Source organism: Nyctibius grandis, chromosome 3 (genome assembly GCF_013368605.1).
Source record: "Nyctibius grandis isolate bNycGra1 chromosome 3, bNycGra1.pri, whole genome shotgun sequence".
Lineage (NCBI taxonomy): Eukaryota > Metazoa > Chordata > Aves > Nyctibiiformes > Nyctibiidae > Nyctibius > Nyctibius grandis.
The window spans coordinates 114,214,527-114,236,506 of record NC_090660.1 but is presented as its reverse complement, the minus strand read 5'-3'; the positions used below and the strand labels follow the sequence as shown (position 1 = coordinate 114,236,506).

Genomic DNA, 21,980 nt, shown 5'->3' with positions numbered 1-21,980 from the left:
AGCAGCACCCTCCAGCCCCTCAGCCCTCGCCGTGGCCCCAGAGGATCAGCCAGAGTTCAGTGAGTCAGTTCAGAAGCAGGGTAAACCCATCCTCAGGACAATGTGTTGGTAGATCTGCCACCATCTCTCCTACCCCTAGACAGACTCTTCAACCGCTGGTGCTTTGGCTTTGCCAAGGACCATTTTGAGTATCTCAAAGGATGGAGAGTCCACCACCTCTCTGGGCAACCTGGGGCAGGGCTTGTGACCCTCACGGTGAAGAGGTGTTTCCTGATGTTCAGGGGGAACCTCTTGTGTTTCAGTTTGTGCCCAGGGCCTCTGGTCCTGTCACTGGGCACCACGGAGAAGATCCTGGCTCAGTCTTCTTTGCACCCTCCCTTTACGTTCACATAGACATTGATGAGATCCCCCTGAGTCTTCTCTTCTCCAGGCTGAACAGTCCCAGCTCTCTCAGCCTTTCTGCATAGGAGAGACGCTCCAGTCCATCATCTTCGTGGCCCTCAAGGGTTTGGTGCCCTGTCAGTGCTATCTGGAATCTGGGCAACCCAGTTCATAGCACTGGCTCCTGTAACAGCTTCCCACTGCCATGACAGCATGGACGTACTGGCAGAGAACCCTCAGTTTGCAAATTTATGTTATTTAACTTAAGGAATACCAGTTCCCACCCAGAGCCCCTAATCCTTGCTGCAGAAAATCCCAAAGTGCTCATTTTCTTCCATTTACGCCCTTGGAATTCTCAGATGTGGGTGCAAAGATGGGACAGTAAGTGCTAAACGTGGGGTTACACACCCGATCATGTAGCAACAGCGCAGACTTTGCAAGAAAGAGGAAGCATAACGAGCTGACGTGCTGTTCCTCTGCTCCATCTTTCTTCCAGTTTTGTTCTTACATAAATACCTATTTTTAAAGCGTATTCGCAGCTCAGAACATCCGTTTAATCTCATGGCTGAAAATAAGGGATGGTGGGTAAAAGTGCCAGAGTATTAGTGCTGGGAAGTGCAGATAATTCAGGGACGCAGCTTTAGGTGTGGGGTCACATCCCAGACCTCAAGAAAACCCCTTGTCCTGCACCCAACCATGCCGGTGCAGCTCACACCTCCTGGTGTTCTGACTCCACAAGTCACAGAATCACAGAATCAACCAGGTTGGAAGAGCCCTCTGGGATCATCGAGTCCAACCATTGCCCTGACACCACCATGGCAACTAGACCAGGGCACTAAGTGCCATGGCCAGGCTTTTCTTAAACACCTCCAGAGATGGTGACTCCACCACCTCCCTGGGCAGCCCCTTCCAATGGCTAATGACCCTTGCTGAGAAGAAATGCTTCCTCATGTCCAACCTGAACCTCCCCTGGCCAAGCTTGAGGCTGTGTCCTCTTGTCCTGTCGCTGGTTGCCCGGGAGAAGAGGCCGACTCCCACTTCACTACAACCTCCCTTCAGGTAGTTGTAGACTGCACTAAGGTCACCTCGGAGCCTCCTCTTCTCCAGGCTAAACACCCCCAGCTCCCTCAGCCGTTCCTCGTAGGTCAGACCCTCCAGACCCTTCACCAGCTTGGTCGCCCGCCAAGTCCACGCGAGGACGCCTAATGCAGGGCGAGGATGTGTTTTTTCTTGTGCTCTTTGCAAACCTGAGGATAACTGCTCATGTTTTGATTAGCTGCTGGTCCTCAGCTTTGGCGGGAAGGGCTGGCAGGGAGAAAAGGATGTTGGGGAGGACTCTGAGGTAGGACAGAGCTGCAAAGTGCCTGGGGAGGAAGGAGACTGGAAAGGGAAGGTAGGAAATGAGAATGGATTTGAGTGTAAAGAATTCAGAGTCCAGGTCTGCAGGAAGTACAAGCTATCGCTCGTTAAGGCCAGGATTTACCCAGCCCAGCCAGGCTGATGTGGACAGCTTGACACCAGACGCTGGAAGAGGCAAGGAGAAGCAGAAGTGCAAGCTTGATGCACCCAGACTCGGCTGCTTTCACCGATTACGAGCTGCAGGGTTGGTCCAAGCTCACGTTTCTGACGTCTCGCTGCTCTGTGGCACCAGCCCAAGGCAACGTCATTTGTAAAGCGCCATCTTCTTGCTCTGGTACATGTACATGTAGGCGTCACAAAAGAGGCGCTTGGCCACTCCGTCCATGTCCCGAGGTTGCTCCAGGGCCAGCACAGCCAGTGGCAAGTCCAGGTATTTGGCAACTTCAGGGCACAGCGTTACCGTGGGAATGTTGAAGCCATTTTCATCACCTAACCCAGAAAGAAGGAGAAAAGTCCAAACCAGGTCCCAAGGGACGAGTACCTACAGCTCAAAAGAAGCGTGGCCAGCAGGGCGAGGGAGGGGATTCTGCCCCTCTGCTCCGCTCTCGGGAGACCCCCCTGCAGTGCTGCGTCCAGCTCTGGGGCCCCCAACAGGAGAAGGACACGGAGCTGTTGGAGCGAGTCCAGAGGAGGCCACGGAGATGCTCAGAGGGCTGGAGCCCCTCTGCTCTGGAGACAGGCTGAGAGAGTTGGGGCTGTTCAGCCTGGAGAAGAGAAGGCTCCAGGGAGACCTTCTAGCACCTTCCAGTACCTGAAGGGGCTACAGGAAAGTGGGAGAGGGGCTTTTTACAAGGGCATGGAGTGACAGGACAAGGGGGGGACGGTTTTAAACTGAAAGAGGGGAGATTGAGATGAGATATTAGGGACAAATTCTTTGGTGTGAGGGTGGTGAGACACTGGCCCAGGTTGCCCAGAGAAGCTGTGGCTGCCCGCTCCCTGGCAGTGTTCAAGGGCAGGTTGGATGGGGCTGGGAGCAACCTGGTCTGGTGGAAGGTGTCCCTGCCTGTGGCAGGGGGTTGGAACTAGATGATCTTTAAGGTCCCTTCCAACCCAAACCAGTCTGGGATTCTATATGATTCTATGATTCAAGCAAGATACCATCACACTCAACAGTAAAGAGATCTGGAGGCCAACAACAAAGTGGGGAAGGACAAGAGACTGATCCTCGCCCACATGGCAGACAGTCCCAGCTGGCTCGAGAAGTCCCTCGTTTGAGCACAGCCAGAGGATGAAAGCACTAGGAGGAACTCACACGTGTTTTGCTAGGCCATACTCTTCTCTGGGGTCTGCTTAAATGGTCACTGTTGGAAGCAGGGTCCAGAGAGAGCCTAAATTGTGTAGGGGGCTTCAGAGGAAAAAGCTGACTGACCGTGCCCACGTAACGAGCACTGCAGACCCTCACCGCTGCCCACCGTGCAGCGCCTGGCTGTGATCAAAGCCCCGAGCCCACCACCGTGTCCTCACCGTGTCTGTCAGCCATGCTGTCAAAGAACATCCAGTGTTCGTTCTCGGGACCGTATTTCACGAAGGAGACGTAATGACTGGTCTCGATGCAGAGCACTGCGAAGAGCTCCATCTTCTCACGAGGGACCTGCTGGCTGCCCTGGGGGCTTCGGCTGTGGAACTCTTCTGGGACGTGCAGCCTGGTTGGCTTGTGCGTTTTGCGTCGGTAGTGGGAGTGAACCTGAGGAGAGACGGTTGGGTGGGACCACTGAGAGGGCAGAACTGAACCTGGCCTGCCAGAACGAGGAGTGGGAAGGGGGTAGACCCCCAGTTTATTCCCCATCGATCTGCCTCCCGTGTGGCCGACTCCTCCCTACAGAATCACACACTCACAGACTGGCTGGGGTTGGAAGGCACCTCTGGAGATCATCCAGCCCAACCCACTCCCAAAGCAGGGTCACCCAGAGCACGTTGCACAGGGTCGCGTCCAGGTGGGTTTGAATATCTCCAGAGAAGGAGACTCCCCACCCTCCCTGGGCAGCTTGTGCCCGGACTCTGGCACCCTCAAAGAAGTTCCTCCTCATATTCAGATGGAACTTCCCATGTCTCAGCTTGTGCCCGTTGCCCCTTGTCCTGTCGCTGGGCACCACTGAGAAGAGTCTGGCCCCATCCCCTTGACACCCACCCCTAAGGTATTTGTAAGCATTGATAAGATCCCCCCTCAGTCTGCTCTTCTCCAGGCTGAACAGCCCCAGCTCCCTCAGCCTCTCCTCGTAGCAGAGATGCTCCACCCCTCTGACCATCTCCGTACCCTCTGCTGGACTCTCTCCAGTAGTTCCTTGTCTTTATTGAACTGGGGTGCCCAGAACTGCCCACAGTTACTCCAGGTGTGGCCTCACCAGGGCCGTGTAGAGGGGCAGGAGAACCTCCCTTGACCTGCTGCCCACACTCTTCCTCACACACCCCAGGACACCATTGGCCTTCCCGGCCACAAGGGCACATTGCTGGCTCATGGGGAACTTGGTGTCCCCCAGAACCCCCAGGTCTTTCTCCGCAGAGCTGCTTTCCAGCAGGTCACCCCCAACCTGTACTGGTGCAGGGGGTTATTCCTCCCAAGGTGCAGGACCCTACACTTGCCTTGGTTGAACTTCATGAGGTTCTTCTCCGCCCGACCCTCCAGCCTGTCCAGGTCTCACTGAATGGCAGCTCGGCCTGCTGGGGGATCGGCCACTCATCCCAGTTTGGTGTTATCAGCAAATTTGCTGAGGGTACACTCTGTCCCTTCATCCAGGCCATTGATGAATAAGTTAGACAGGACCGGATCCAGTGCTGACCTCTGGAGAACCCCACTAGCTACAGGCCTCCAACTAGACTCAGCACCACTGATCACAACCCTCTGAGCTCTGCCATTCAGCCAGTTCTCAATCCACCTCACTGTCCACCCATCTAACCCACTCTGCCTGAGCTTCCCTATGAGGATGTTGTGGGAGACAGTGTCCAAAGCCTTGCTGAAGTCAAGGTAGACACCACCCACTGCTCTCCCCTCATCTACCCAGCCAGGGGATGGCAATGCGTCAACAGGCGGGCAGCAAGAAGCTGAGATGGGAGCCTGCCACCCTCTGAGAAAGGCCAGAAAGCTGTAGGAACGCTCCTGGTGAGACAAAGTGGTGGGCCCAGCTCTCAGTCAGCGCAGGATCGGTCCTTAATGAGGCTCTGTGTAAGCAGAGGGTTCCACAATGTGCAACACGTAACCCCGCTCATGTGGACGGTGGGACTGATGCTCAGGGGGCCCCTCTGTGCCCAACCTGAACGGCTGCAGGGGCAGCGGGGGAAATGTGGGTGTTTTGGGGGGTTCAACCTGCTGTCAGCCCCCAAGGCAGATTTCACAAGCACCCAAAGAAACTGAATACCTGTCTGGAGCAGGAGCTGCAGAACTGCTTCAGGCCCGTAGCTGCAAACACCTTGTCTTTGAAACACTCCGAACACTCCAGGGTGGCGACGTCGCCGCAGATGCAGCACTCCCTGGGACCTGCAGGGGCAACAGGGGTGAGAGGATGTGTCTTCTCCAGAGCTCACCTGAAATCCAACTTGTCCTCCCCAAAACTGGTGTTCAGGGAAGAAGAATCACACCATGATCCCACCTCACATCTGTTCATGACCCAAAGAGGTGAGACCTGCCGTCACCTGGTTGCTCGCAGTCCCAGCCGGCAGCTTTACCACTGCCCAACAACTTCACAGAATCACAGAATCAATCAGGTTGGAAGAGCCCTCTGGGGTCATCGAGTCCAACCATTGCCCTGACACCACCACGTCAACTAGACCATGGCACTAAGTGCCATCTCCAGGTTTTTCTTAAACACCTCCAGAGATGGTGACTCCACCACCTCCCTGGGCAGCCCCTTCCAATGCCTAATGACCCTTGCTGAGAAGAAATGCTTCCTAATGTCCAACCTGAACCTCCCCTGGCCAAGCTTGAGGCTGTGTCCTCTTGTCCTATCACTAGTTGCCTGGGAGAAGAGGCCGACTCCCACTGCGCTACAACCTCCCTTCAGGTAGTTGTAGACTGCACTAAGGTCACCTCTGAGCCTCCTCTTCTCCAGGCTAAACACCCCCAGCTCCCTCAGCCATTCCTTGTAGGTCAGACCCTCCAGACCCTTCCCCAGCTTGGTCGCCCTCCTCTGGACTCGCTTCTACTTACTGTCAAGCAGCAGATCTGTTATATCCAGCTCCAAGGAAGGAATGATTTTGCTGAACATTTTATATTCCTTCCCAAAACGCGGCATTTGGATAATGAAGCAAGATGGGATCTGGGAAAAGAAAGGCAAACGAGTCACCCTGCCAGAAGAGACAAGCCCCAGAGATTCTTCTCTCCATGTTGCTGCTGGCAGTAAAAACTTTCTGCTCTGGTTATTCACAAGACAGAAAAGCAACAGGGGAAGCACAGCCCTCTTCCCAGGTCACGCTGATTCCCCAAGACCTCTTTCTTGTGGCTGTACCCTGCTTCTTTGCAGTGTTGGATATAGACATAGAAGACCCACCACAGACTCTCTGGCAGGCACAGGGACGTTGGAGGAAGCAAGAAAGAGGCAGCAGATAGAAGCGTAGGCGGAAGGTAGCTGGGCTCACCTCCACCAGCTTCAGATCGGAGGATAGGAAGGAGTGTTCCACTAACTGCTGCACGTCGGGAACCACCAGATCCTCCTGTTTGTCCATAAATATCTGGTAACAGTAACAGTCCTGCTCCTTCTGGCCTCCTGACCTGCAAGGAGTGGTTATGGGGCTTGTTTATGTGGTGCCACAAACAGCCGAGCTCCCAGAGGACATACTGGTTTTGTCCTGCAAAAGCTTCTGGGCCCAAGGCACCAAGTGCTGCTTGGGGCAACACTGACACGAAGCCACTTTTCCCACCCAGAAATAGAATCATAGAATCATAGAATTGTTTTGGTTGGAAAGGACCTTTAAGGTCATCAAGTCCAACTGTTAACCCAGCACTGCCAAGCCCACCACTAACCCATGTCCCTCAGCACCACATCTACACGGCTTTTAAATCCCCCCAGGGATGGGGACTCCACCACTGCCCTGGGCAGCCTGTGCCAGCGCTTGACAACCCTTTCCAGGAAGAAATTGTCCCTGATCTCCAATCTAAACCTCCCCTGGTGCAACCTGAGGCCGTTTTCTCTCATCCTATCGCTTGTTACCTGGGAGAAGAGACTAACACCCTCCTCGCTACAACTAAATACACATCTACATGTAGTTAAATCCAATACTAAATTCATGTCATGAGAGGAGGATACGAGTACCAGCTTCAGTCTCATTATCCCTCCATAGCATCACATCCTGCTCCTACGAGCAAAACTCCTGTTTCCCCTTGTCGAGGTAAATATTCAAAGACATTTCGATATTTTTTAATCACAATCAGCAAACCCCTTCTCAGATGAAAGATCTATTTACAACCGCACGTACAAAAGCCACAGAGCAAAACTCGGTGCATTCAAAAGGTGAGTTTTGTGCAGAAGATCTCCCCACAGCCCCTGAGCCAGCAGAGAAAGGTTCTCCTTCAGATGACCCTCTGCAGGGGAGCTGCAGTAGAGTCATCTTTGTGCTCTGCCTTCCCGAGTACTCCACGCTCTACGGCTTGACTGACGCCTCAACAAAGGAGCACAGAAACCCAACAATCCCCTTCTATGCTCCCGAATGGCACAGTTATTTTTGGCTTCCTCCAGCCTCTCATCCTTTTTGTAGAGTCCTGAAAAACTGGGACTGCATCCATGGACTGCCTGTTTGAGAGGCTGCAGGACCTGAGCCAACTCGACAGTCTGGACCCATCCCAAACGCATCCCAAGGCTGTCAGATGCTGCTGGCTCTGCACTGAAGTTGGACACTACGTTTCTCAAAGCACTTCTGGCTCTCCCCTAAGGATGAGACAAGGGTTTTTCTCATCATTTTCTGAAGGTGGCACCTCCAGGGAGAGCTTAAAAGTGTCTTTTCCTGGATGCGTCACCTGGGACAAGATCACAACAAGCAAGATCACAGGGACAGCAGAGAGGAGCTGCACACAACTCACTGAGCTGTGCCTCCGAAGGCACAATTAACACCCGGTGATCGTGAGGGGGATAACTAATGAGCGTGGCCTGGGTAAATTGTATCGCTTAGAGCTGGAAACTTACTGCAGCCTCAAGAGTGGCTCTATTCCCAGGATCTGATGCATGATGAGGTTGAGGAACTCCTCGGGATCTGGAAGGTCAGAGAAAAGCATGGGTCACACCACACCAGGAACGCTGCCTTGCCCCACACCCACAGAATCACAGAATCAACCAGGTTGGAAGAAACCTCTGGGATCATCGAGTCCAACCATTGCCCTGACACCACCATGGCAACTAGACCATGGCACTAAGTGCCATGTCCAGGCTTTTCTTAAACCCCTCCAGAGATGGTGACTCCACCACCTCCCTGGGCAGCCCCTTCCAATGGCTAATGACCCTTGCTGAGAAGAAATGCTTCCTAATGTCCAACCTGAACCTTCCCTGGCCAAGCTTGAGGCTGTGTCCTCTTGTCCTATCACTAGTTGCCTGGGAGAAGAGGCCGACTCCCACTTCACTACAACCTCCCTTCAGGTAGTTGTAGACTGCACTAAGGTCACCTCTGAGCCTCCTCTTCTCCAGGCTAAACAACCCTGGAGATGCTGGAAATGCTGTTCACTGCTGTTTCTGGAAGGATCAATGCCACTTGTTTACTATCCAGGTACTTAGAGGTTGTTGCAGTGATGTTTGGCATTGGTGTAATCCCTTTCCTTGTTGTAAACTACATGGGGCCATGCTGTGCATAGATGGGAACATGGTGATGGCAACCACAGCTTGGTGGGTTTCTGCTGTAGGTGTTTTCTGTCCTATTTTAACCAGACTACAGTCTTTGAGGAACCTCAAATGATTTATCAGAACTCAAAGACAAGTTGCTCTTGGCAAACTGATAAATCAAGCTGGATTCTAGCAGGGACATCAGGGATGGACTTCACAGAATCACAGACTTAGCAGGGTATAACTCAAAGTATAAAGGTGAAGGAAATTCCCCTTGTTTAAATTCTGTTCACACAGATCTTCCTCTCCCCTCCTGCCAACAGATGCCACCAGGTAGAGACCCAACAATTTCCATCTTTCCATCAGACTGCAGGAGAAATTTCAGTTGAAAAGCCTGTAGAGTTTTAACAGCTGGAAGTATTTTACATGTGCATTTTTACACAGACAAACAGCACAGCTGGCATGTTAATGCACATGCCTGGGTGAAGCATACAATGAAGTCGCCAGCCTGGTGCCTGGATGAGGTGGCACGTGGCGAAGCAGCCTGGGGAAGGCCCCAGAGAGCACGTTACCTTTCTCAGCGTTGGTAAAGCTTGAACATGGGCCCTTTTCAGTCAGCTGCTCCCTCAGGTGCATCACACTCCTAGCCCTGACGAAGCCAGTCCTAGAAACAAGAAGCAGATTATCTGTCCAGTGTACTTAAATCGTAGAATCATTGATTGGGTTGGGTTGGAAGGGTCCTTCAAAGATCAGCCAGTCCAAACCCCCTGCCATGAGCAGGGACATCTTCAACTAGATCAGGTTGCTCAGAGCCCCATCCAACCTGACCTTGAATGTTTCCAGGGATGGGGCATCTACCACCTCTCTGGGCAACCTGTGCCAGTGTCTCACTACCCTCATCCTAACAAATTTCTTCTTTATGTCCAATCTAAATCTAACTTTGAGTTTAAAACCATTGTCCCTTGTCCTGTCACTACAGTCCCTGGTAAAAAAATCTCTTCTCTTTCTACAAGCCCCCTTTCTATATTGAAAAGCTGCAAGAAGGTCTCCCCAAAGCCTTCTCTTCTCCAGGTTGAACAACTCCAACTCTCTCAGCCTGCCTCCACAGCAGAGCTGTTCCAGCCCTCTGATCATTTTTGTGGCCTCCTCTGGACCTGCTCCAACAGGTCCATGTCTGTTCTGTGCTGGGGACCCCAGAGCTGGATGCAGTGCTCTGGGTGGGGGGTCTCAGGAGAGCAGAGTAGAGGGGGAGAATCCCTTCCCTCGACCTGCTGGCCACGCTGCTTTGGATACAACAAGCACACATTGCCAGCTCATGTCCAATTTTTCATCCCCAAGTCCTTCTCTGCAGAGCTGCTCTCAATCAAATCTCAGCATCACAGAAGGTCCCAGGGTTGTATTTCTGCAGCCACTGCCAGGACACTGGTCCTCAAGGAAGATGCTAATGTCTTATGTTCAATCAGCTCTCCACACCTCTCTCCCACACCTCTCTAAGGAGGATGAGGAAAGAACTTGGTATCTTTGGTACAAATTCTCAGAGAATTTAGCCATGGAATACCTTCACCCTGCCTTTGGGACTAACTGCTGATGAAGGCAATGCCACTGCTTCATCAACTCCAGGGTTCCCCCCAGAGGTGGTCTGAACCCCAGGAATCCCCCTTTCTTGCTTTCAAGTGCAGCTCACAAGGCTTCCTGCTGAGCAGGAGATACTCACGCACGTGCAGTAGGAGTTATGACAGCCTTACAACCCAGTGAAAGGCACTACTGGAAGAGGAACCCAACATGAAGACCTTTGGATGTGGTTGGCAAGAGAAACCCTCCAGGTAACCCTTTCCCTCAGTGATAGGTACCATCTGCAGGGCAGCAGAGAAGGTATGAAGGCAGATGGATGACTTCCAGGATTCCCACATACGATACTCACTTTCGGAGTGGATTAACAATCTCATCCCGTAGAATGCTCTGGACGTTCCTGTCACACAGTGGGAAGGGCTTGAAGAGCATGGAGTCCAGCACGGACGTACAGGAGAAGAGGCTGTGAAAAGAGTGCGATGGGTGTAAGTCTGACGGGTTTGCAGCAGTAGTTAGAACCAAACCGTTGTGCCTGGTGACAGTCGGTGGCTTTTATTTGCAACAATCCATGCATGCAGTTACAGACAGGTGAGTGACAGCGCATCTCCGCAGTGAGACAAACCACATCTGGTTTAATCAACACCGGTAGTAAGCAAGGAAACAGCTCAGAGAGAATGAAATCTCGTACTTTGCAGCCAAAACTGCTCATGAGGGGGCACCACTGTGTCTTTTCCTCTCCAAACAGTGCTGCACAGTGAAGCTGGGACCTCCTGGGTGGTATCTTTGAAATGTTTCCAGCCATTACCTCCAGTGACAGAGTCAGCATGGTCCAAGTCCAGAGAACTACGATCTCTCACCACCCTGCACGACAGACACACAGGTACCTTAGGTACTCACGAAGGGTACTTCAGGGCCTGAGAACCTACCAGACTACGAAGGAGACCAAAACCAGCAAGCATCGAGGCTGTGTCTCCACACAGTTACACTCTGTTGCACTGCACCCTCATTAAGTTTGCAGATAACACCAAGTTGGGCAGGAGTGTTGATCTGCTGGAGGGTAGGAAGGCTCTGCAGAGGGGTCTGGACAGGCTGGATTGATGGGCCGAGGCCACTGTGTGAGGTTCAACAAGGCTGAGTGTCGGGTCCTGCACTTGGGGCACAACAAACCCACGTACCGCTACAGGCTGGGGGAGAGTGGCTGGAAAGTGCCTGGCAGAAAAAGACCTGGGGGTGCTGGTTGGTGGTGGCTGAATATGAGCCAGCAGTGTGCCCAGGTGGCCAAGAAGGCCACCAGCATCCTGGCTTGTATCAGCACTAGTGTGGCCAGCAGGACTAGGGCAGGGATCGTCCCCCTGTGCTTGGCACTGGTGAGGCCGCACTTCGAATCCTGTGTTCAGTTTTGGGCCCCTCACAACAAGCAAGACCTTGAGGTGCTGGAGCGAGTCCAGAGGAGGGCAGCAAAGCTGGTGAAGGGTCTGGAGCACAAGTGTGATGGGGAGCGGCTGAGGGACCTGGGGGGGTTTAGTCTGGAGAAAAGGAGGCTGAGGGGAGACCTTCTTGCTCTCTACAACTGCCTGAAAGGAGGGTGTAGCGAGGGGGGGTCGGTCTCTTCTCCCAGGTAACAAGCGACAGGACGAGAGGAACCGGCCTCAAGTTGTGCCAGGGGAGGTTTAGATTAGAGATCAGGGACAATTTCTTCCCTGAAAGGGTTGTCAAGCACTGGAAGACGCTGCCCAGGGCAGTGGTGGAGTCCCCATCCCTGGAGGGATTTAAAAGCCGTGTAGATGTGGTGCTGAGGGACATGGGTTAGTGGTGAGCTTGGCAGTGCTGGGTTAACGGTTGGACTTGATGATCTTAAAGGACCTTTCCAACCAAAACGACTCTGTGATTCTGTTCTATACCGGGTAAATTTCCAGCCACCTTGGAAGTCCAGGGAAGTGCTGCAGTTTAGGGCTCTGCCCAATTAAAAAATCACTAATTTAATGACACGGCACCACCCGAGCAGGTCCTTACCTGAAGAGAGTTGCGTCCATATAGCAGGAATTACAGTGGCCTTGGATCCCCTTCATCCGCCCTCGCAGGACATGCACCGCTGCCTCGTTCCTGAGGGGAGGAAAACTCTCTGGAGCCTGTGGAAGAACTTCCTGCCCACCTGCAAAAGAAGGAACAGAAGCAACTCCCTTTATCTCCCCACCTTGTCTGGGTCAGCTTTGCCCTTCCCCAGATGCCCCAGAGGTCTGCTCCGCTCAGAAGTCAGCACCACGCTCTTCTGCGCTGCTCCTGCTGGGACTCAACCACGCTGGGATGAAGACTTGTCTCTTTAGTAATTCATCTACTGGAAATGGAGACAAAACCAGCCCTGCCTTCTTCACTAGAGCCGTGCCCTAGCAATTCATACCACCTCTGCCATCGTTATGCCAAGTATAACGAAGAGCAACAAACGAGCTGGTGCTGTTACATGAAAGCTTGGGATCTCACTGTTGAAAGACCTGCAATGCCAGTAGAAAGGGGACAAACAGGCAACTGTGCTTTAATAGCCTCGTCCCACTGGCCCGTCACCTCCTTAAGCTTCAAAGGTGGCTTTCTCAATTTGGTCTTTTCTGGTTTCTTCAACATCCTCCCCTTGTAAATCAATCCCCTCTCTTCAGCACATCCTCCTCCTTGTCCCTACTCCCTGTTTTAGGGTAGTCCCTACAGGAATCTTGTCTTCTCGTTTACAGTGATCTCACTGTATGAGTGGGCCCCTCACTACAAGAAAGACCTTGAGGTGCTGGAGCGAGTCCAGAGAAGGGCAACGAAGGTGGTGAAGGGTCTGGAGCACAAGTGTGACGGGGAGCGGCTGAGGGACCTGGGGGGGTTTAGCGTGGAGAAAAGGAGGCTGAGGGGAGACCTTCTCGCTCTCTACAACTGCCTGAAAGGAGGGTGTAACGAGGTGGGGGTTGGTCTCTTCTCCCAAGTAACACATGATAGGACAAAAGGAAACAGCCTCAAGTTGTGCCAGGGGAGGTTTAGGTTGGAGATCAGGGACAATTTCTTCCTGGAAAGGGTTGTCAAGCACTGGCACAGGCTGCCCAGGGCAGTGGTGGAGTCCCCATCCCTGGGGAAATTTAAAAGCCGTGTAGATGTGCTGAGGGACATGGGTTAGTGGTGGCCTTGGCAGTGCTGGGTTAACAGTTGGACTTGATGATCTTAAAGGTCTTTTCCAACCAAAACGATTCCATGATTCTATGATTTACACTTTCCAAACAGCCAGTTCCCACTGTCTTCTCTGCTCTGGAGGAATTTCTTCCTGTTCAAATGAAAATACTGACCTCTTCTTCCCCACACCTTCTTGTGAACGTCTTATCGTCACATCGAGCTCTACATTAAAATTGATTTAATCCTCTCTCCCTTTCCAAGCCCCCCCTTATTACTCAGTCCCCAGGTGCAACACCATTATCACTTGATATCCTGGCCACGGGCCTGAGTTACCCTCTCCAATTCACCAGAGCCACGTGTTTGGTCTACATTTGCATGACATTTAAGATACAGTAGCCAGGCCAGGCCTTGTAGCCAAAACACTTGTCCATATTCAGGTCTCAGTTATCCAAGACCTTTTCTTCTGCTGTGAAAACCACAGGCAGGAGAGCCCTGTCTTGCCTGCAGCATTCACAATGCCTTGCAAAGACTATTGCTCTGGACTTCTATCCTCTGTTACCCCCCCAACATTTTGTGCCAGCTTCCCCTTCTCCAACACATCTATACCACTGAGGCCTCATTTTTAAAGCCACTCACAATATGTTGCTCTATATTCAATGCCCTTCTCTACATTACCCCTGTATCACAGAATCACAGAATCAATGAGGTTGGAAGAGCCCTCTGGGATCATCGAGTCCAACCATTGCCCTGACACCACCATGGCAACTAGACCAGGGCACTAAGTGCCATGTCCAGGCTTTTCTTAAACCCCTCCAGAGATGGGGACTCCACCACCTCCCTGGACAGCCCCTTCCAATGGCTAATGACCCTTGCTGAGAAGAAATGCTTCCTAATGTCCAACCTGAACCTCCCCTGGTGAAGCTTGAGGCTGTGTCCTCTTGTCCTATGGCTAGTTGAAGAATATTAAACGGCTGATGAAGACACTGCGTGCAAGGCTTCTCCGTAGCATGCCTTGTCCCAGTGAAGCCCCATCTGCTTTCTCCCCAGAGAACCTACCATAATCCACGAGGCTCAAGTCACTGTTGCATGAACACTGGAAGCGAACGTCGGGCTGGCAGGACTGCAGCTTCACGAAGAGGCCGCGCTTTGGAGCGCAGTGGAAGTAGTATTTGCCCAGCCACTCGCCAGCAGTGACCCCCTTATCTTCATCCTGGGAAAAGAGCGTTGAGGAAGAACATGAGAACAGGCTTTCCACAAATAAGGTGTGATCCCCAATATGGCTATTTAATAACTTAAGATCTATACACAAGTTTGGTCCCATTTTGTTGACTGGTTTTTATTCTGGTTATGTTTTGAACCTATTTATGCCACTGGTAGGATTCATGATTATTCCATCCCACGTTCCAACAACATTCCTCTAGAAGAGAGCAAACCAACCCTCATAATCGTTCCCCAAGCCTTCCTCCCCAGCCCAAGGGAGGGCACAAGCGTGTGCTTGCCCTCACAGTTCACACTCTGATTTAGATGAGATATCAGGAAGAAATTCTTTGCTGTGAGGGTGGTGAGACCCTGGCCCAGGTTGCCCAGAGAAGCTGCCCCCTCCCTGGCAGTGTTCAAGGCCAGGTTGGATGGGGCTTGGGGCAACCTGGTCTGGTGGAAGGTGTCCCTGCCCATGGCAGGGGGTTGGAACTATATGATCTTTAAAATCGCTTCCCACCCAAACCATTCTATGATTCTATGAAATATTTTGCTCCTTACCAGTTCAACTCCTGCCATTTTGTGTTGAATTTGGGGCAGGTAGCCCAACCAGCGGATGATTCCCGAAACCTGATTTCCTTTGTCCAAGGTGATCTGGACCATGGAGTTCACCTCCAGGGATGAATTCCCACTTTCACACTCCTCACCGCTCTCGCTTATCTCTTGTTTCATTTGGTTTGGGTGTCCCAAGCCCACGTTGGAGTCGAACGGGGAAAATAAACCTAGTGGGCAACACAAAATGTCAGGTGAGGTAGGAAGTCAACACCTCATGACAGACGCCTCTGGATCTCATCTAATACCAGGTCTATTTTGAAATTACAGACCACACAGACAAGCATGAAGCTGAGCACCAGAGACACAAGGTGTAATTCCCAGTGGAATGACAGGCCAAACTGGTCTAACAGGCTGAGAGGGGACGATCCTGCTCCTTGTTTCCCTGCTCAAGGCTGCACACTCCAGCCTCTCTCGCTGGCCCTGGAGCTAATCCAGTCCTTCAGAGAGACATTTTGGAGTTTTTCTGCCTTTAGTGGGATGAATCAACTCAATGGAGAGTCTAATGACAGCTCCCCTCAGGCTGGCCCTGACAGCTGCACGGTGTTTTTGATGGCAACAGAGAGATGCCACTAATTTCTTGTCTTGTCCAATGACTCACACCATCACCGCTGGCATCTGTGCGTTTCCGAGTCTGGCTGGCATCAGGATGATGCTCCTGAACCATCTTCTACAGCTAAATTAAAGACTCTTTAACCAGTGGTGCCTTCACCCCTAGGAAATACTTCTGCACTGCAATCAGACTCTCTTCTTCTTCCTAACAAATGAGTCGGCTCAGCTTTAGTTGCCTAATGAAAAGAATTTTGTCCAGAACTTGAGACTTTTCCATGGACCTTCTCTGTCTCCTGATCAACTAAGCTGGGACCAGCTGAACTTTCAGCTCATCAGGAGCCTGCAGAGAAGAAACAAATGCCAAATCCCCAGGTACACAGGACAGACATGTCTGATGATAACCTACTTTGCAAGCTTTCCTTCACAACGGAGTCCATAGGGATTTCTCTGAAAATGTCAGTTGTTCCTTCTTCCTCCTGAAAGGAGAGAAAAAAAAAATCACAGAATCAATGAGGTTGGAAGAGGCCTCTGGGCTCATCGAGTCCAACCATTGCCCTGACACCACCATGGCAACTAGACCAGGGCACTAAGGGCCATGTCCAGGCTTTTCTTAAACACCTCCAGAGATAGTGACTCCACCACCTCCCTGGGCAGCCCCTTCCAATGGCTAATGACCCTCGCTGAGAAGAAATGCTTCCTGATGTCCAACCTGAACCTCCCCTGGCCAAGCTTGAGGCTGTGTCCTCTTGTCCTATCGCTAGTTGCCCGGGAAGTTATCTCTTAGCTAAATGCTTTATCAGACATATGGAGTTCCTGGAACACGAACCAATTTTTCAAATAGGCTTGGAAAGTTTGCATGTAACTTCATGTCCCTTTTGGACATTCCTTCTGCTTCTCTTTAATGTCCCACCATAACATAGTTTTTTTTAAAAAATCCCCCAAAACCCAAGAAAAGGCAGCAAGATTGCTCTTACCGGACAAACTTTAACAAACCATTGGGTCCCATCCCTGTAAACTGCCATCGCTATTCCTTTGGTGAGGACACCGTCCACGTAGAAGCTTACTGCATCTCCCACTTTCACAGGAACACCCTCCTCCATGTCCAGTTTTGGCTTCTGTTTCACATAATCGTCATCAGGTACGGGAGGAAACTGGACTCTGCTAAAGGGCAGGAAGATCCCGCAGTTCCGCTTACACTTGAAATAGTCAGTGCCGTGGTAAGATCCATCGCTGCGCCCTCTGTTCTCACCCTCGCCCTGAAAACACACCGAAAAGGCACGTTACATACACAAACGTAAAGGGAAAAGAACCAACTTACTTTCTTCATAGAATCACAGAATGGTTTGGGTTGGAAGGGACCTTAAAGATCATCTAGTTCCAACCCCCCTGCCACAGGCAGGGACACCTTCCACTAGACCAGGTTGCTCCAAGCCCCATCCAACCTGGCCTTGAACACTGCCAGGGAGGGGGCAGCCACAGCTTCTCTGGGCAACCTGGGCCAGGGTCTCACCACCCTCACACCAAAGAATTGCTTCCTCACATCTCATCTCAAATCTCCCCTCTTGCAGTTTAAAACCATTCCCCCTCGTCCTGTCACTCCATGCCCTTGTAAAAAGCCTCTCTCCAGCTTTCCTGTAGCCCCTTCAGGCACTGGAAGGTGCTAGAAGGTCTCCCCGGAGCCTTCTCTTCTCCAGGCTGAACAGCCCCAGCTCTCTCAGCCTGTCTCCATAGCAGAGGTGCTCCAGCCCTCTCATCAACTTCGTGGCCTCCTCTGGACTCGCTCTAACAGCTCCATGTCCTTATGTTGGGGTCCCAGAGCTGGACGCAGCACTGCAGGGGGGGTCTCACGAGAGCGGGGCAGAGGGGCAGAATCCCCTCCCTCGCCCTGCTGGCCACGCTGCTGGGGATGCAGCCCAGGATACAGTTGGCCTCCTTGTCCCCTTTACCTGTAACTCCACCCCGAAGAAGAACGGAGACAGCGCAGCTGAAGTGTTTTTGTAAATGCTCCCGACGTAGCGGATGATACCAGGGAAATGTTGCCGGTCGACCTCCACCATCACTTTTTGCCCTGGCCCGGCTCGCAGAGCTGCTTCAAGGCTCAACCTCTCCAAGAAGTAGTTCAAGCGTTCGGTGTGGCTGCTGATGGCCAGGAGGAAGGCGGCCGCCTCCTCGCGCACAGGCTGCAGGATTTCTACGTTTATCGTGACGGTTGAGTTGTCATCCAGCATGATGACCTTCAAGAAGCAAGCTGGGGGCCTGTCGTCGGAGAAGTTGCGCAGGTAATTCCTCTCGCTGCAGTAGCACATGTTACCAGCTTGGAAGTACTTGCTGCCATAGGCACAGTCTTCTGTCAGGATGTAATAGCAGTTCCCGTCACCTGCTGAAGGCAGGAGGCTGCTCATCGTCGTTCCCCTGGGTTGGGAGAAAGGAGAGAGTCACACCACCAAAGATACACGCACGTTATCGCAGGATCTCAGACGAATTCAGGTTGGAAGAGGTCTCGAGCCCAACCCCGTGCTCAAAGCAGGTTGCTCAAAGCCTCACCCAGCTGAGTTTTGAGCATCTCCAACGACAGAGATCCCACAGCCTCCCTGGTCCCTTGTTCCAGAGTTTCATCACCCTCATGGAGAACAAGGAAACATTCCATCTAACCAAGGTTTCCCATAGAATCAGAATCACAGAATCAATGAGGTTGGAAGAGCCCTCTGGGATCATCGAGTCCAACCATTGCCCTGACACCACCATGGCAACTAGACCAGGGCACTAAGTGCCATGGCCAGGCTTTTTTTAAACCCCTCCAGAGATGGTGACTCCACCACGTTCCTGCTTGTCCCCGTTGCCTCCTGTCCCCTCCTTGTGCATCCATGGGACGAGTTTGGCTCCGTCTTCTCTACTAAACTCTCCCAGCAAGAAGCTGCACAGAGCAGCATCTCGTCTGTCCTGTTCTCTACAACACTCTACAGCCAGAACAGCCTCATTAAATTCCACCTCCTGCTTTCTTTTCATACTTAGTTGCAGGAGGGGGGCAAAGGCTAAATCCTGCCTTTGAAAAATTCTCTAAAATAGAAATTTTAGTCTGCGAGGTTCAGGTTGGACATTAGGAAGAATTTCTTTTCAGAAAGGGTTATTAGACATCGGAAGGGGCTGCCCAGGGAGGTGGTGGAGTCACCATCTCTGGAGGGGTTTAAGAAAAGCCTGGACATGGCACTTAGTGCCATGGTCTAGTTGCCATGGTGGTGCCAGGGCAACGGTTGGACTCGATGATCCCAGAGGGCTCTTCCAACCTGGTTGATTCTGTGTGACTCTGTGTGTTAAAGCACGTTAATATTTAAAACATACGCAGAGCACAGCACCTACTGCATTACAATGCTGAGGCACAAAGCTCACCAGCTTTCAAAATGAATATATTAAAAAAAATGCAAATATCTGGAATTAAAAGTACATTTTTGTGCTTCAATTCTGGCTAAATTCTTATACCCCTCCCCATCTCATGCACAGCCAGGACCCAGATTTGTTATTACAACCTAAAAAAAGGGGTGAATATAGAAACTTCTTCCTCCAGGTGGACAGAGCTGGTTGGCCCAACATGGCCAAGAGGGAGAAAATAAGACGTGCCCATTTCTAGGTCATGGAGGAAATTAAGAAAGAAAAAAAGATGTCTCCGCTATGGGCCACCTGGTAGAAGTTTCTTAAAAAGTTTGAAGGGGAAAGAGGAGGAACTGAGCAGATGCAATTAAGGGAAGTAGAAGCACACTCAGGGCATTGCGGCAGGAAGCACGAAGGCAGCTGGTCACAGGAACAATCAACGGGTGGGTTGGGAGGAAAACGTAGGCAGAGCTCGAAGAGAAAGGCTGCGCCGAGCTCAGCAAGGAGGAGGGCGGCGTTACCGGGGACTTCCCTGGAGATTAATATCAAGAGAGCTCGTTTTTAAAAGTATTAGGAAAAGATAAATCACTGCTTGTGTTGGAAAAAACAAATCACCCCATGCCTGATCAGATCCTGGAGCTTTCCTTGTGTTTGGGCTTCCTACAGGAGCTGTCTCCCTTTCACTCTTATTTTTGAACCTTTATGGGTGGGAAGATGACACGGAGACCTGATCCAGTGCTGCTGTACTGCTCTTGGGCAACGCTTGTTTGCTGCTGCTGAAGGGCTGGTCTCAAAAAGGAATAAACACCTTTATTTTAGGCGAGCCCCCCTGCTTTGCGATAAGCAGGTTGGGAGGAGGTGACAGCAGGCTGTGGGGGTGGAAGAAATCCCGTGGCGCCCAGCAGTTCCCTTATTCCATAGAATGGTTTAGAATCATTTCCCATCCATGCAACTCACAGAATCACAGAATCAATCAGGTTGGAAGAGACCTCTGGGCTCATCGAGTCCAACCATTGCCCTGACACCACCATGGCAACTAGACCGGGCCACTAAGTGCCATGGCCAGGCTTTTCTTAAACCCCTCCAGAGATGGTGACTCCACCACCTCCCTGGGCAGCCCCTTCCAATGGCTAAAGACCCTTCAAAATAATAGAATAAAACATTTTCCTCATGAAAAAAACCTAGAATAAACAGTTTTCCTCATCAAAACCCAAGAATAAACCGTTTTCCTCTTCAAAACCCAAGAATAAACCACCTTTTTAACAACAGAATATGCACAATTCCCTCACGGGTTAATAGAAATAAAAGCACATCCAGAGCGATGTGCGCTGTGTGGGCTTGGGGCGTTGTAACCTGATGGATTACGCTGAGGGGAGCCTGGAAAGCGCCAGATAATTAAAAATCAAGCGAAATTAAAGCAGTAAATTGAGGCTGAGCTGGGGGAAGGCTCTTCAGGGGGCCTGGCGCTAAGGTACCGGCGTGAGGGGGGGGACACGGCGGCGTCCCCACAGGGAAGGCCCCGCTTCGGGACGAGGGCCGAGGAGGGGAGGCCGCAGGGGGAGGCCGGGGGAGGAGGGGGGAGATCCCAGCACGGCCCCCCCCTACCCCCCGCTCTCACCGTCTCCCGCCGCCGCCCCGGCCCTGCTCTTCCGCCTCGGGAGCCGCCACCACAGAGTCGTGGGGAGCGCGGGCCAGAGCGGCACCGCCACACGCCGCCACTTCCGGCCCGCCCCACTGCCGCCGGCTTGGCAGCCAATGGGAAGAGGAGGGAGCGAGGCGGATAGCCAATGAGAGGAGAGGAGGCGGGGCAGCGCTGACGGTGGGGGCGGGTTTTGTAGCTGTACTGCCCCGCCCCCTGCTGGGCTCCAGCGGGCCGCGGCTGGTCACCGCTGTCGCCATGGCCCCGTGCCCCTTGTCCCCACGGCCCTGTGTCCCCAGAGCCCTGTGCCCCATGCCCTCATGGCCCTGTGCCCCGTGTCCCCATGGCCCTGTGTCCCCAGAGCCCTGTGCCCTGTGCCCTTCCCCATGGCCCTGTGTCCCCAGAGCCCCGTGTCCCCATAGCTGTGTGTCCCCAGAGCCCTGTGCCCCATGCCCTCATGGCCCTGTGCCCCGTGTCCCCATGGCCCTGTGCCCTGTGTCCCCAGAGCCCTGTGTCCCCATCGCCCGTGACACTCCATCCCCATAGCCCTGTGTCCCCATGGCCCTGTGACCCCGTGATCCTGTGTTTGTGTGTCCCCATAGCTGTGTGTCCCCAGAGTCCTGTGTCCCATGTCCCCAAAGACCTGTGTCCCGTGTCCCCATGACTCTGTGTCCCAATTCCCCATGGCCCTGTGACCCTGCATCCCCATAGCTGTGTGTCCCCATGGCCCTGTGTCCCTGTGTCCCCATAGCTGTATGTCCCCACGGCCCTGTGTCCCCATAGACCTGTGTCCCCAGAGCCCTGTGTCCCATGTCCACAGAGCCCTGTGTCCCGTGTCCCCTTGACCCTGTGTTCCATGTCCCCATGGCCCTGTGACCCTGCGTCTCCATAGCCTTGTGTCCCCATGGCCCTGTGACCCCATGATCCTGTGTTCCCGTGTTCCCATAGCTGTGTGTCCCCAGCGCCCTGTGTCCCGTGTCCCCAGCGCCCTCTGTCCCATGTCCCCAGAGCCCTGTGTCCCATATCCCCATGACTGTGTCCCCATGACCCTGTGATCCCATGGCCCCATGACCCTGCATCCCCATAGCCCTGTGGCCCTGTGGCCCTGTGGCCCTGTGTCCCCATAGCTGTAAGTCCCCACGGCCCTGTGTCCCCATAGACCTGTGTCCCCAGAGCCCTGTGTCCCATATCCACAGCCCTGTGTCCCGTGTCCCCATGACCCTGTTTCCCATGTCCCCATGGCCCTGTGATGCCACGGCCCCGTGACCCTGCATCCCCATAGCCCTGTGTCCCCATGGCCCTGTGTCCCTGTGTCCCCACAGCTGTGTGTGCCCAGAGCCCTGTGTCCCATGTCCCCATGACTGTGTCCC

At 52.8% G+C, this 21,980-nt stretch overlaps 1 protein-coding gene across 1 annotated transcript; it reads right to left on the bottom strand.

Annotated features, from left to right (window-relative positions):
- Nucleotides 1-1,493: 1,493 nt before the first annotated feature.
- Nucleotides 1,494-20,630, bottom strand: LOC137661390 (ubiquitin carboxyl-terminal hydrolase CYLD-like). The gene is made up of 15 exons (XM_068396924.1): nt 20,590-20,630; nt 17,552-18,017; nt 16,580-16,861; nt 16,012-16,081; nt 15,003-15,223; nt 14,301-14,454; nt 12,120-12,258; nt 10,459-10,569; nt 9,110-9,201; nt 7,911-7,977; nt 6,370-6,502; nt 5,942-6,050; nt 5,154-5,272; nt 3,265-3,484; nt 1,494-2,229 (listed from the first exon to the last, which is right to left on the bottom strand). The coding sequence occupies exons 2-15, from the start codon at nt 18,005-18,007 to the stop codon at nt 2,045-2,047; spliced, it is 2,358 nt and encodes a 785-aa protein (XP_068253025.1). The 5' UTR covers nt 18,008-18,017; nt 20,590-20,630; the 3' UTR covers nt 1,494-2,044.
- Nucleotides 20,631-21,980: the final 1,350 nt, after the last annotated feature.

What these genes read in the sequence shown, in the direction of transcription:
- LOC137661390 (XM_068396924.1), bottom strand. Translation starts at nt 18,007, where the DNA reads ATGAGCAGCCTCCTGCCTTCAGCAGGTGACGGGAACTGCTATTACATC. An exon ending in CTTGAGCCTCGTGGATTATG is followed by an intron (nt 12,259 to 14,300) that starts GTAGGTTCTCTG and finishes CTTCTTTTGCAG; the next exon opens with GTGGGCAGGAAGTTCTTCCA. An exon ending in AACAGATCTGCTGCTTGACA is followed by an intron (nt 5,273 to 5,941) that starts GTAAGTAGAAGC and finishes TTGCCCCTGCAG; the next exon opens with GTCCCAGGGAGTGCTGCATC.